Source organism: Balaenoptera physalus (genome assembly GCF_965194825.1).
Source record: "Balaenoptera physalus genome assembly, chromosome: 16".
In the NCBI taxonomy this organism is placed as follows: Eukaryota; Metazoa; Chordata; class Mammalia; order Artiodactyla; family Balaenopteridae; genus Balaenoptera; species Balaenoptera physalus.
The window spans coordinates 29,931,068-29,942,624 of NC_138898.1; the positions used below are offsets into that span (position 1 = coordinate 29,931,068).

At 53.1% G+C, this 11,557-nt stretch overlaps 2 protein-coding genes across 2 annotated transcripts; both read left to right on the forward strand.

The window, feature by feature from the left end:
- Nucleotides 1-83: 83 nt before the first annotated feature.
- Nucleotides 84-5,881, forward strand: LOC309644674 (uncharacterized protein C20orf141; the record flags this gene model as incomplete). The annotated part of the gene is made up of 2 exons (XM_082428580.1): nucleotides 84-5,561; nucleotides 5,647-5,881. The coding sequence occupies exons 1-2, from the start codon at nucleotides 5,299-5,301 to the stop codon at nucleotides 5,879-5,881; spliced, it is 498 nt and encodes a 165-aa protein (XP_082284706.1). The 5' UTR covers nucleotides 84-5,298.
- Nucleotides 5,882-6,623: 742 nt separating this feature from the next.
- TMEM239 (transmembrane protein 239) lies at nucleotides 6,624-8,316 on the forward strand. The gene has a single exon (XM_082428563.1). It carries the CDS (start codon nucleotides 6,633-6,635, stop codon nucleotides 7,116-7,118), a length of 486 nt encoding a protein of 161 aa, XP_082284689.1. The 5' UTR covers nucleotides 6,624-6,632; the 3' UTR covers nucleotides 7,119-8,316.
- Nucleotides 8,317-11,557: the final 3,241 nt, after the last annotated feature.

The following is an 11,557-nucleotide window of genomic DNA, read 5'->3' on the forward strand; positions in this document are numbered from 1 at the left end:
AACCGCGGCGCCCCGCCTCTCCTCTCTCTTCCTTTCCCCAGCCTCCCCTCCTCCTTTGCTCACCCGGCTGCCACGTTCCGGGGTTACATAACCCGAGTAGAGGCGTCCGAGCCGATACCCAGAGGGCTGGGGCAGGGGGTGGAGGGCGAGGCTGATGCATGTCCTGCCCTCCCCCGCCTCACTCTCCTCTGGGAGCCGGCAGCCCTGGGTCTGTGTCTTCGGGACCACCTCGGACCCCGGGATTCCAGAGCGCAGGACCCTCCGCATCCCCCTCCGAGGTCCCCTTTGGCTCCCCCACGCCAGGGTCGCCTCCCCAGAAGGAAGGCATTCGTTCACTGTGCGCCTCTGGCCTGTGCTTTGCCCTTGCAAGGATCCCGCCAGGGAGACACTGACATCCCCAAGTAAGAAGAGATGCCCAGAGGTGGCCGGGAATCCTCTGGAGTGCGCGGGGCCCCTGAGCAAATGTTTTCTGCAAGGTCACTACCCATATGAACAATTTGAATTACCCTAAATCAGCGTGTCAGCACTAATCTCGTCGGATCTCTCGAAAGAAATATGCGCTCCTGGAACTGAGACCCACCCCCAGCGAGAACGATCTCATAGACTCGAGCCCCGGAGCTCCTCAAGGCATTTGGTCCACCCCATGCGCTCTGGGTAGAGAACCCCCGAAAGGGAGTAACTGGGACAGGGCCCCCGCGGGTCCTGCTCGCGCCTTAGAGCGCCCCGCCTGGACACCACTGCCGGGTCCCAGTCACCAGAGGAGGATCTAGAAAAATTCAAGGAAGGCGTGCCGAAGCGGAGGGTCCCTGAAGCGCCGGGCCGAGTCAGCGGCAGAAAGACGGTACTGCGGCCCCAGGCTTCGCAGAGGTGGGAGGCCGGGAGAGGCTCTGTGGAGCTAGAAGCGGGTCTGTACAAGTCCTGAGGACTGCTCCACCTCCCGCCAAAACTCAGTCTGCCCACTTCCCTGGCCCCACCCTCATCCAAGTTTCACAGAGTGGTGCGAGAGGGTCGGGGCAGAACCTGGCTAGGACAGGTCAGCCTCCTGAGGCTCCCACCTCCTCCAAGCCTTTCCCTACACCGCAGCCAAATTGTCCTAGTGGGCTCACCTTCCAGGCTATTCCTGAAAATGTTCTTCCCCACCCACACCTTTCCCACCTCATCTCCCTGTGTTCTCCCCCTGGCTCATATCTCTCCAGCCACACAGGCATTCTAGCTGTTCCTCCAATGCACCAGCCCCATCCAGCCTCAGGGCCTTTGCACTGGTTCACCAAGTTTGCATCCTATCACTCAGATGGCCTTTCAATGTTACTTACTTCCCTGACCATTCTGACAAAAGTAAACTCCAGCCTCCACACGTACTATATCCTCTCACTCTGTTTTGTTATTGATTCAAGGCACTCAACGCTCTCTGAATATATCTTGTGTTATTTATTATGTGTTCTCTGTCTGGGTCCCCACTCCCACCCAGCAGAAGGTAAGCAACCCCACAAGAGCCTTTTGCACCCAAATGTTCACAGCTGTACCTCAGGGCCTAGAACAGTGCTTGGTCTCTAGTCAGTGCTCAAAAAGTATGTGTATAATATGTTCAAGGTTAGAGGGGACCCAGCAGGGCTGGAGGGAAGCTGACCTCCTCAACAGTGCCAGGTTTTACAGGAGAGGAGTTGGCCGGCAATGAACTGGGAGACCTGCCCCCAAAGAGACTGGTGGGACAGGACATGCTGGCCATCTCCCACCAATCTCCCACCTTCTCACACCCCTTCTAACTTGCTCATCCCTTCTGTTCTCCCTGCTCAGCTGCTGCCTTTGGCCCTTGCCATTTGGTTGCCTGGAGCGGCAAAGGCACCAAGTCCGGAAGCAGGGTCTAGAGGTGGCGGCTTCCAGGGTGCAGGTACTTGCACAGCCAGATCTCTAGCCCTGGGAGCCAGATGGAGGCTTTTTCATGGCCTCACGAGAGCAAGGATATGCTGCAAAGCACGAATGAGCAAGACTGAGCTGCACTGCGTGGAGATACCTGCCCCAAAGGGATTTTGGCTTAAGGGATGGTCTGGGACTCTCCTGGCTGCTCCCCAGTGTGGTCAGGTGGCTGGAGGCGGAGACGATAGATGACTTTGGTGCCACACAGGCTTAACGTCACATCCCACTTCTGCTGTTCATTTTGTTTGCGTATCCTTGGACGGTAATTTTACCTCTCTGAGCCTCAGTTTTCTCATCTGTAAAATGGGAACAATAATATCTTCCTCTTTGGGTTGCTGTGAAGTGAGATAATATGTGGTTCCTGGGGGCCACTACCAGATGAATTAAAGGTAGGGAAACAGCTTAACACAGTCCTCTTGCTCCCACATACGTAGATGGAATGAAACATTATCAAGAGAAAAGAGGAGGCTATGTGTCTGGCTGTACAAATTGAGAAGTAGCCAAATCTGCTGCCTCTCTGTGCCTCTTAATCTCCTGTCCCTGGTACTCACTCCCCACTAAGTGCTCTCCCTATGATGCAGGTGAGCTTTGATGGGGACTCCTGTGGCACCTAGATGCATCTCCCCACGTGCCCATCTCCCCTCACCACTACCTCCCCCAGCTATCTCTCTTTTGTACATCAATGTCTTCTAGAGCCTTACTCCTCAAAGTGTGGCCGAGGACCAACAGCATCAGCATCCCCTGGGAGTTTGTTAGAAATGCAGAATCCCTGCCGAGATCTACTGTATCAGAATCTGCATTTTAAAAAGATCCCCAGAGGATTCAACCCCAGGAGATTCAGGTGGGCGGAGAAGCACTAGATGGAGGTTTAGAGCAACTCCATCTAAAATGCATGAGATTCACAGCTTTCTGAGTTTGATGGTGTTTGACGCTGTTACTGGAAATTTTATCTCAAGCCGTAAGAGGACATCCACTTAACATTAGGAAATTGGTATTTCATTCATCCTGGGAGGGTATATTCCTGATCTCCACCAAAGGACCCTATACTGATTTGTTTGTTTTAAACGAAATCATTTTAATTGAAATACTACAGAATATAATTTTTAAGACCTTTTTAAAAAAATATTTATTTATTTATTTATTTTGGCTGCACCAGGTCTTAGTTGAGGCACGCAGGACCTTCAGTTGCGGCATGCAGACTTCTTAGTTGCAGCATGCAGAGTCTTAGTTGTGGCATGCATGCAGCATCTAGTTCCCCTACCAGGGATCAAACCTGGGCTCCCTGCATTGGGAGCATGGAGTCTTACCCACTGGACCACCAGGGAAGTCCATGCAGAATATAATTTTAAAGGTAAATCACATATAGGTCTGTAACAGAAGATTATTCTCTATGCTTCTCTATTCTCAAGTCAGCCACTTTTAGTTCTGTTTGTTATTTCTTCTTGTATTTACCTTTATGCTTCTATTGCTATTTCTTGGATTTTTATGTTTAGATGTTATCTGCGGATTTCCTGCTATTGAATTAAGGATTTAGCTTTCCTACCACCCCTCCCCCCAACATACACCAAAATACACACACACGTTCCCTCCTGCCATCCTCCCAAAAGAACTAAATCTCTGGAGTCAATATTCAGTGCTTACATTATGACCATGTAAAGATTACTGTTCAACATTTTTTGTTCCCTGGAGTTAGCAATTACTTTGTTTTATCATTTGCTTTGTTTTCAAGGCACTAGTTGCTAATTCAATCCCAAAGGTTCCAACAGAACTAAACATTTTGCATATGTCTAAAAACAGCAGATAATCAGTTTCATTTTCTTCTGGAGACATCCCTCCTGGAGCATCTATCTTTTGATTCCAGGCTGGGTTGCTTGCTTTCTTTACCTGGAAACATAGCTGACATCCCAGGTCTTTCTCATCATCACTCTCCTGTGTTTAGCCTCACTTCTTTCTTAGTTTAGCTCCTTATTTTTCTGAAGCACATGCTCCAGTAGCTTCCTAAGAAAGAGTGTATGCAAGGTCAAGTTTTTGAAACCTTGTTTGGCTTAAAATGTCTTTATTCTACCCTCATACTTGATAATCATTTAGACAGATATGTTACTAGGTTGTAAATCATTTTCCCTCAGAATTTTGTGGACATTGCTTTATTGCTCTGGGAAGACTCAGAAAAAGGCAATCAATGAATGGTCCCAAGGGCTGGTGGCATTGGCTCTATGGCTGTTGAGCTCATCACCACCAAAGATGTCAAGGTCACCAGGCTTGAATCTTTGAACAGAATCCCCTGGAGGCAGATATGCAGCCGGACCCTTGCTCTGTCTCCTCCTCTCCTAGGGGCTGTATGGTCACTGTCCCCCTACCCCTACCTCCATCAGTTTTCCTTCGAAGTATGATATGTGAACAAGGATTAAGTTCTCTCAGTTATGACCCATTTCCACTCTTGCCTCTCAAGTCACTAAACTGAACCTCTGTAACCATTTACAGATTATTAGTGGAGATGGGTTTCTTTTCCAGGTGACCAATCCCTTCATACATGTTCATTTTCCTTAATTTCATTCTTGGAGGGTAACCTTAACCTCCAGTTTTGGGTTTACTATGTTGTAGTCCTCTTACAGTCACATTCTCTGTGCCATTTCTGGAATGCCAGTATACAGAACACCTCCCACAAACAACAATGCTTCAAACAGCTAAACAGCCCCTTCCTGCCCCACCCCCATTTAGTAGGTCACGTGGGAGCCCGGCCCCAGAAAGCCTCAGGTTGCTTCCTGGCCGAGTCTATCTCTGCATTCGAGGACTGCAGTTCTGAAAAATCCCCCACAAGAGCCCACAGTCCTCACCCTACTTTCAGGGGAGAGAGCTGGGGACAGACAGATTGAGTGACTTGCCCCTGGACACCCAGCCCCGGGAACCCGCGAGACAAAGCAGCCCTTCCTCCCGTGATAAGCTGCCCAGGTGGTGATGGGGTTATAATGCCTTCTTGGCAACTCAAATCCCCACCGGAGGGCCCTAGGGCAGAGAATTAGCAAAGACAAGAGGATTAGTCTTCGCTCTCAAAAGTCAGACCTCCCTTTGCCGAAACTCTGCCTAAGCCACCAGCTACTTATGAGGCCAGAGCCAGCATTAGCCTGCTCCTTACCCCAGGTCCCCACCTGGCAATAGGTCACAATGCTCCAGCTGCCCAACCCACCAGAATGGCTGACTGAAGTGGGAAGGAGTGAGGAGGGTTTGGTGGGTAGGTGTGTGGGGAGGGGGAGATTTCTAAGGAGCCCAGCTCCCCACTGCCTGAGCTCACCCTTGAGTGTCTGCCAGGACCCCACCCCCTCCCATGGTCCTCCCCCCCATACTCCTTCCCAGCCCTAGTCCTTCCTGTAACCTCCACCTCCCTCCATGACCTGCCTCTGCTTACCCAGGCCCGAAGCCCTTGCTTATCCTATCCCAGTCCCTTCCAGGGGCGTGGGTGCTGGGGAGGGATCAGGTAGCCCAGTGGGTCCATGTGTGTCCTCCTGGGGCCCTAGCCAGGCCCAGGTCCTGGACAGTGTCCTAGGGCTGTGGGCACTGGGGCTGACAATTCGGGCAGTCTTTTCCACAGCTGGCCCAGCCTCGCTGCTGCTGCTACTGGTCAGCTTCCTGGCCTTCGACCTGCTCCACCGGTAAGTGGACAGCAGCCTGGCAGGTTGGGCAGGTGAGCAAGGGGTCAACCTCCCAAAGCCCAGCTGCCACACTTTCTCTCCACAGGCCTGCAGGTCCCACCTGGCCACAGCACACACATCTCACAGGGGGCCAGAGTCAGGGGGCCGGCGAGGGTCCAGGGCAGCTGGAGGCTCCACTCCTGCCCATGGTGGCAGTCACAGGACGACTCAGCCTCCAGGAGACTCTGCTGCTGCTCCTGGGCCTGGGGCTACTCCTGGGAGCCCGCGGCATGCCCTTGGCCCTGCTTACCCTGGCTTTCTGCCTCCATCTTTGGGCCTGAATGCCCTCCAGAAATACACTGACCATGCTGTTTCCTCAGGCCTCCTTTCCTCCACCCTGGTCTGGGAAGGCGGGAGGATACTCCTTTATCCCCCAGCCTGCACCTACCTTGGGGGACCTCTGAGGTCTCCCCACAATGTGGACAGTAGATACCTAGGTCTGAGTCCAAGGGCATCAGTAAAAAGTGAGATAAGGGACAGGGAGCCCAGTGCAGGGTATGGGAGCCATCTCAGAACCTCTAGGTTAGGGGTGGCTATTCTGGCCTCCACTGTGGCTCTAGAGAATGAGGGTCCAGAGAGAAAGAACTGCAAGAGAGTGGAGTGGGACTGGATATCGGCCAGCAGGGAAGGGAGGGATCCAGAGAGGTCTTTCCACAAGAAAACATGAGAAACTACATCTTTCTTTCCACAAGAAAACATGAGAAACTACTACCAGGCTCCCCTGCCAGCCCGCAGGGTCCATGAAAGAGGCCCAGGTAAGCCTCACATCCTGCAGTGTTTCCTCTCTTGGCTGGACCCCACCCTAGCCCGGGTCACAATGGGGCTCCTTTGGGAAGGGTGGGGGCAGTGAGAGTGGGGGCTCAACTCTGGCTGGGGGCTGCAGGAAGCAACATGACCTAGGTGGCTCTGCCCAGAGGTAAGACCCAGCCCCAGCTCAAAGCCCCACCACACCCATGCTGGTACCCTCCTGACCCCTGCACCCTCACCCACCCTGAGGTCCCAGGCATCTCCAGGGCTGCTCCTGCAGCTGGCATGGCCCTCTCCGCAGGTGCACCAGCAGTGATGCAGCAGCTGCGAGCGGAGACACATGCCATCGGGGCTGGCGAGGGGCCACAGCGTGCGGTGCCCTGGTTGGCCTGGGTCACGCGGGAGGGCTGGGTGCGCTGGTGCATGTGCCATGTGCCCCCAAGCTGGACCCAGTGGTGGACCACATCAGGCTGGCGGCAACCGCTGCAGCGTGTGCTGTGGGGTCTGGAGGGGATCCTCTACCTCCTGCTGGCGCTGATGCTGTGCCACGCGCTCTTCACCACCGGCTCCCACCTGCTGAGCTCCTTGTGGCCCGTGGCAGCTGCAGCGTGGCTCCATCTGCTGCCGGCTGTCCTGCTGCTGGTGCTCAGTGCCCTCCCCACCCTGCTTTTCACAGCCTCCTTCCTGCTGCTTTTCTCCACACTGCTGAGCCTCGTGGGCCTCCTCACCTCCATGTCTCACCCAAGCCATGCTCAGGACTTGGACCAATAGAAGGGCAACCCCATCCTGCTGCTTGTGTCTGTTGAGCCCTGGCCTAGGGCCTGAAGCCCAGGGGAGAGGGAGGGCAGTTGGGACCAGGGCCTTCCTGCCTCAGCAGGCCCCAGACCTTCAGTCCCTAGTTGGGACTGGTCAGGGCATGCATGATGTTGCTGGAACTGGCAGGGTAGACTGGCCTGATCTCTGGGCACCTCCCTCAAGCTGATGCTGCAGGTACTTGGGGTGGGGGGCAGGGACTTTGAGAAGAGACATTAGGGCAGAAGGCTTAGCCAGGAGCAGAGCTTGACCAAGCCGTCAAGAGCTCCCACATGCGTGTGGTGACACCACTGGGGCCCCCTTAGCAGCTGGCAGCATCTTTTTCTTGCAGCTGCTCAACTGTCTCAGCTTCAGACTCATAGAGAACTACTTGGGTACCTCTTTATTTGCCATTCCCCCCACCAACCTCCTCTTTCCACTTCCCCAGGCTCTAGAAAGGGCCCACTGACAGAAACTTAGCTAAGAGAGGGCTAGCCAGAAGCCTCATGGGACCTCAGCCAACTCACCTTCTGGACCTTTCTGCCCAAGCATTCCCCACTCCCTAGACTTCCTACCTCCTGCCTCAGTCCACATCCCCACCTCTGGGAAATGGGCCAACCAGTGTAGTGGGGTTCCCAGAGAGCACTTACTCTTTAAGACTCCTGAGGTTTGCTATGGAAAAACAAACAAGAAGTCCCATTTCACCCACCTATGCAATGTGTGGCCTTGGCCAATTAGTTTTTTTGAGCCTTGGTATTAAGTGGGTCCTGTCATGTAGCTGTTGTGAGTCAAAGGCAATAATACCTATGTGTGAAGTACTTTGAAAAGACCAGAAAACTGTACGATAGTGTATTGAACTCTAAAGAGCAGAAAGCTTCTCTAGGCCTTCAGAGCAATGTTCTGTCATGGATACAACTGGGGCCCTACCATGGTAAACAGAGGATGGACGAATGTGAACAAAATGTAAAAGGTCGTATGCCATGAAATCTCAAAATATGCAGGTGTTGAACTCTTCTGATTGTGAAATGCTTGGGGCTGGGGCTTGGTGCCAGGAGATGTCTTGTACATCTATGTGAGTGGGGAAAGCATGGCCCACAGGTTTCTAAAACCAACCCAACAAGCTGCTTACAGCACCAGGAGGGCCTTGGAAGGTCGCATCCCTTGATGCCCAGGATGCTGGCTGTTCACACATCAGCTAACCCTACAAATAAAACAGTGAGTGATCAGTTACTACAGGTAAGACATTTGATAGATAAGATCCACCACCTGACCCCCACCCCACTCCAGACCTCCACCTAATCCCTGACCCTCCCCAATCTAGTCTTGACCCCACTATATACATAACCCTAAAATCCCTGCTCCTAAATCCCTCAACCAAAAGGCCCCTCTCCTGCCAGCTAAATACTCAAGCCCTGGGGACCAGCCCCTAGAACCCAGGTTCATTTTTGCTAAAACCCATTCGCTGCGGAGTTTCATAACTCTGCAGGCCACTGGTCATCAACATCAGCACCTGAAACCCCAGACACAGTCCTTCTTTTTTCCTTTCAGTTCTCCCTGAAATATGACCTGGTAGCAAGGGCAAGGCAGGACATGGAGGTGGCATAGCTTCATGGTTAGCACAGGCTCTGGTGTATTAGCTGAGGCTGGGTTTGAATCCCAGCATTGTCACTTTCTAGCTCCATGGCTTTGGTAAAAATTGCTAAGCCTTCTTGAACTTCATTTTCCTCTTGGTTAAAACAAAGGCAAGAACACCTGTCTTGGGGCCCCTGTGGGGCACTTGGTATGTGAGGCAAAGTTTCTGAACTGACTCCTCACACCACAAACTGTAGCTATGCTGTTACCATCCCATTTTAGAGATGAGAAGTCAGGCACAGGATAGCTACTTGCCAATGGCAAGGCCAGGTTGTTTGAGTGCTAGTCCAGCCTAACAGGCTACTGAAGGGAAAGCAATGGAGGAAGTATAACCTAACTGAAGACCCCAGGGCTTCTCAATGCCTGTTCTTTAAGCTCCTGTCAGAGATGAAGCCAGGATGCCAATCTTGGGCCCATCATTGACTTGGTCGTGCATTGCTAGCCAGGGACATCACTCCGGAGCCTTGGGGCCATTCTGATTGAGAGAGGAGGTTTTGGCCCAGACCAGACACACTGGGGGGCAGGATTTTGGCAGGAGCAAGGAGAAGGCCTTCTTCCCTTCCCCACATAAATATATATCTTCTACCCTCCTGCGTTGCTGGTGTGGGGTAGGGTGGCACAGCCAGACTGGAGAGCAGATAGGCAATACTTATTAAATTAGATCAACACATACCCTGTGACACAGAAACCCAAAATGAATTCTCACAGAGGCCCATAATGGCCTTGCTCCTCAAAGTGTGGTCGCAGGGCTAGCAGTATAGGCATCACCTGTAAACTGGCTACAAATGTAGAGTCTCAGACCTCACCCCAGGCGTGATGAATCAGAACCTGCATTTTAACAAGACTCCCAAGGGATACCTGTGCACACTGTGAGAAGCGCTGCAGGTGAGGGGATATGTTGAGGGGATACGTCTGAGAATGATGATTGCACTCACTGGTGGAGGCAGAAGACGGAAAATGTGAAACATGGTGGATGAGCACTGTGGAGAGGAGGCAGCAGTTAGAAAGGGTGGAAGCTATATGGATTGATCTTGAAATTCTAGTGTTGAGTGAAAAGAAGCTGAATGAGAAATAATGCAATTCTTTTCACACAAACTTAAAATGCATGCCAACAAAACCAGACACTTTTTTCTTCTTCTTTTTTTTTTTTGATAAGAACAAAAAATAGAATGGAATGGCCAACTCTAGAGCCAGCCAAATGGGATGGAGTATACAGATAAAAGGAAATAAAGTGAGGGACCTTGCAGAGAAGAAAGAAAAACATAACTCCTGAAATTACTTTAAATGTAGACAGTCATCCATTTAGACTTAAAACGCTTAATAATGCAAGCCTGGGGAGAATGAACATGATGGAATGAAGTTCTAAGCCCTTCCGTTTGGGCCAAGAAGGGAAAGCTGTCCCACTGGCCTCAGTGACCTGGGAGGTTGGGTGAGCTTTCTTTGCCGGCCCTACCCCATCCAACCCCGCAGCGGGCTCAGATGGGGTGGGGTTCCAGTAACGCTTGTGGCCTGGCCAGAAAAATAATCAGATCAGGCGGAGCATAAAGAACCGGAGTGGAGGAGGTGTCAGCCGCGAGGGGCCTTGCATCTGAGAAAGCAGAGAGAGGATCCACAGCGGCACACACGCACCCTGGGGGGCGCCTAGGAGCAGGAGCGCCCGGTAGGACTTTCCTCTGCCCCAAGGACCGGGGAGCAATGAATAGGAGCGGCCAGGATGCGGGAGGTTCAGAGAGGGCCGTGTCAAGGGGGATCATAAGGCTGGGGGCTCCACTTGAGCTAGAGTTGTCAGTGGCCACCCTGGAGAGAAGAGTGGTCCCTGGAAGCGGGCGGTGCGGCCCAGGGAACCGCTCAGGACCAGCTACGGGAAGCCGGGAGGGGGCGCTCTCACCCAGACGCTTCTGCGCCGAGGAAAGGGGGCGGCTCCGCCCCCGCTAGAGGGTGAGGGGAGGAGCTCTACTCGCCGAGAGTCCGTGGCCACAGAGGAGGAGGGGGCGGACTGGGTCCTTGGGGGAGGAGGAGGAGGAGAAGACCTGCGCTGCGCTGGGAGGTTGCCCCAGGAGCGACCTCTAGGCTCAGGTGCGCCGGAGAGGGGTCAGGGCGACGGCTGGAGAGCGCCGAGCTCGCGTGTTGACCGTGGAGGCACAGTTGGGTGGGCATGGGCCTGACGTTGGGAAGGAAATCCCTAGCCTAGCCAGGGATCAGAGGGCTGTGGGCACCCACACAGGGAAAGTGCTAGCCACCCCCGTAAATCAACACCTCCCCCCACCTCCACCCCACCCCCGGAATCGCAACCCCTTGACTCGGCGCATGGCTTGCTCCCCTGGCGGAGACCTCCAGCTCTGGCTACGAAGAGTCGGGCTTGGCTGGGTGTGGGAAGGAAACGAGGAGGGGGAGAGGTATCTCCCGGGCCGGGCCGTCAGTGGCGGAGAGGGCAGATCCTGGGGCCAGAAAGGAGCATCTCCGGCCCACTGGCGGCTTCATTGACTCCTCAAAATCTCCTTAACCCAAAACTCTAGCCTGAGTTTCCCAGCCTGAAACCCAGAGGCATCGAGGGCAGAGCTCATGAGAATCCCGGAGAAGGAAGGGCCCAATCTAGTCGGCTTCACTGTCTCCGACTGCTGTCCCAACCCTAGTCCATTATTCCGTTCTTCCTGGGGTAAAGACCTGTCTTTTGTGAGGTTCTGTCAGGATTTAGATGCAACCAACTTTGGACAAGTTATTTTCTGCTGAGCAAACATTTCTATTACCTTTCAAATATTTTCCATCTTAAAAATAAAAGAACTTAG

Coding starts and splice junctions, on each gene's coding strand:
- TMEM239 (XM_082428563.1), top strand. CDS start 6,633: ATGGCCCTCTCCGCAGGTGCACCAGCAGTGATGCAGCAGCTGCGAGCG.